The 2700-nt window shown below is 46.9% G+C and overlaps 1 protein-coding gene across 3 annotated transcripts in view; it reads right to left on the bottom strand.

The window, feature by feature from the left end:
* Positions 1–419: 419 nt before the first annotated feature.
* The window catches only part of SEPHS1 (selenophosphate synthetase 1), a 23466-nt gene continuing 21185 nt past the window's right edge, over positions 420–2700 (bottom strand). The window contains exon 8 of one of the 3 annotated variants that reach the window (XM_021718076.1): positions 420–1721. In XM_021718076.1, the coding sequence (XP_021573751.1) occupies positions 1510–1721 (212 nt within the window). In that variant the 3' untranslated portion in view covers positions 420–1509. Of the gene's footprint in view, positions 1725–2700 lie in introns of all 3 variants that reach the window. The other 2 variants (XM_021718077.1, XM_008069072.2) reach the window with 2 other exon arrangements.

The raw sequence follows: 2700 nt of genomic DNA, 5'->3' as shown, positions 1-2700 counted from the left end.
GCTCCGCGCGCGCCTGCTCTCCCCGGCGGCCGGTTCCCTGGGCGGAAGGGCGGTCGGCTCACACGTGCGCGGGTTTGGTGCCCGTGGGCAGGAAGCCTGGCAGACGTGCAGGACGCGCTGCTTTCCCTGATGGTGGCAGGCGCTGGAGGAGCCGGTGCCCTTGAGCTTGAGGCAGGACCCTCGCCCCCCATCGTTCAGTAGGTCGAAATCCCGGGAGGCCTCTGTTTTTCAGTAACACAGACGACACCTTTTTAGATCGCCTATTTGCTCTAGAGCTACAAAATTTAATTCAAGAAAATATAGGTCCCGTGAAAGACGCAGAAGTTTTATAAAACTAAAATCTAGTTCTCCCCATAAACTGTACTTTAGGCAAAACCGTCCCAACGCTTCCCAAATAATACTAAAGGGGCGTCTGATTATACAAGAGCAGTTACAAAAATTAAATATTTATTTGAATAACAAGTTTTAAGTTCGAGCTGCGAGGTTGGCGATGCAGATTTTTTTTAAAACACAGATCACAAAAAGCGTGCACAAAGGTACTGGCGCCAAGAACAAAACAATGCTAAGAATTAGGCTAAATCACTGCTGACTTTAGGAAAACCAAAGGCCCGAGATCACTATACAAAATATAAAATGTATTAAACACTACCATCCACAGAACAGTCTTTATTATTGATTATATTTAAAAATTATTTGCGTAGTTAATTATATATTGAATTGTAAATGAGTATTATACATGAGCCCTCTTTCGGAAGGCAATTCCTTGTTGCACTATAGAACATCTAATTACATTGCAAAAAGTATTCTTTTTTGCTAACGATAAAGCAAACAGTTAATGGTATTACTGTAAATATCAGGAAGGCTACAAAAAAAAAAAAGAAATATGATTTCTTTTTTGTCTTCAAAGGGCTTTCCATGCAGAGTGAAGCACTTGCCGTGTTGAACTGAATGCACGACCAGAGAATATCCTGGGACCGAGACGCTCTTGAATGACAGGACTAGGCCTTTCAAATAAACTCAAAAGGAATCATGCAACCCTCTCACCACCGGGATATCATCACGTGCCACTTACCAAGGCTGTCTCTCCAGAAAACCATTTGAGACACTCAAAAAAAGACCAGACTTATGTGATAAATACACAATGAAAAGACACAAACTACTACTTGACACTACTATTGGTAATGTCTGTGCTATGTGAAAGCACCTTTAAAAAGAGCCTATGCGGCGAGAGATAAGTGTCTAAAGATTCAAAATGAATCAACAGTATTGGATAACAATATAATTCTCAACTCAGAAGCTGCCTCAGGATAGGTGCATCTTCAGTTAACGTAACAGGAAAAAAGGCAATGGACTTTATTTTATTAATTGCATCCACTCACAATCGACCTAAGGTCACCAGATGTGTAGACACAATGAGATTTGTTGTTGTTGTTTATAGTCTTTAATTGGCGTGATGATAAAGGAAATAGATCTATTCAAAACAAAACCAAACAGCTATTTCTGTCTAGATTAAGAGGTGGCCCCTGGTGTGGGGTTCACATTTTGAGTGGCCACTTGTGGTGCGACTTCGATGATCCGGGGTTTGTCTATGATTCGGGCTGTGCGGTTTCCCTTCTCTACAATCCCAATAATCCATGCCTGGTGGCCTTCCCCATATTTGGGGGACTTTATCTCTGCACAGAACCGGGCCGCTTGCTCGCGTGGTAAACAGATCAGAAGGCCTCCTGGCAAAGGGAAAAAGAACGGCCATTAGTCCAGATCGGAGAGCAGCGGCTCTGCCTTGACCCTCCTGACAGGCTTCTGGCCAGACCTAAGTTCCGGCAACCACCTGGTGCTGTCGACACGCGAGCTGCTCCTTCCACTTGACTAAGACGCCTGCTCTAGTCTCACAAGTAATGAAGTTGACTGCTTGGTGAGCTCCTACTCTTTAAAAAGCACACCCACCCACCCACCCACCCCCCGAACTGTCAACTGCGAAAATGACCTATATGAATCATTTAATGCCACGTGGGAGGAAGGTGGCTGGGTCTCAGTGACATCTGGGGGAGCTATTTCTTCACGCTACGCCGAAACAGTTACAGAGCAGAACCTGTTCTTTTCGGTTTGACTTTCTACATCCATCCCCTCACTGTATCAAAGACGCTTTCGTACTTCTTAAACTGAAGACTCACGGAAGAGTGTATGCCTAGTATTTAGGCTCTAGGCTTGACTGTCATTATCTTCAAGATAGAAGGTCCTGCTGTATTAAAACCAAACCATGGTGGCTATTTCCAATAGCTAGGCCTGACATTTGTATGCATTTCTACGGTGAAAGAGCAATCAGAAAAGCATTTCTATTTATTGATATTCTACTTCCACAGAAAGCAACCGCGTATTTCCGAGTAAAGGAAACAGACGTCGAGTGCCGGTCGTATTCACTAAGGCCCTGACTCTTTCCGTGCCGCAAGGGGACAGACAGGGCTCCAGCCGGACGCGGCCGCAGGGGGAGACCGCGCCCTCTCGGAGCGTCCTTCCCGGACACAGGCCTTCTTCCTTTTCTCCGCGGAAAGCCGAGGGGTCCCTGCTCCCAAGGCGGGCGGCCGGCAGTCCCAGCGCGCGCGCCCCGAGTTTCACCAGGCCTCCCGGGCCGGGCCCGGCACGTTTTCCAGATCCCCAGGCGACTCCCCTCGGGCCGGCGCAGAAAACCGGAGTCGCGGAGGG

The sequence above is a fragment of the Carlito syrichta genome, unplaced genomic scaffold (genome assembly GCF_000164805.1).
Source record: "Carlito syrichta isolate Samal-C Ts95f unplaced genomic scaffold, Tarsius_syrichta-2.0.1 Scaffold311803, whole genome shotgun sequence".
NCBI lineage: Eukaryota > Metazoa > Chordata > Mammalia > Primates > Tarsiidae > Carlito > Carlito syrichta.
This window is presented reverse-complemented; position numbering and strand designations above follow the sequence as displayed.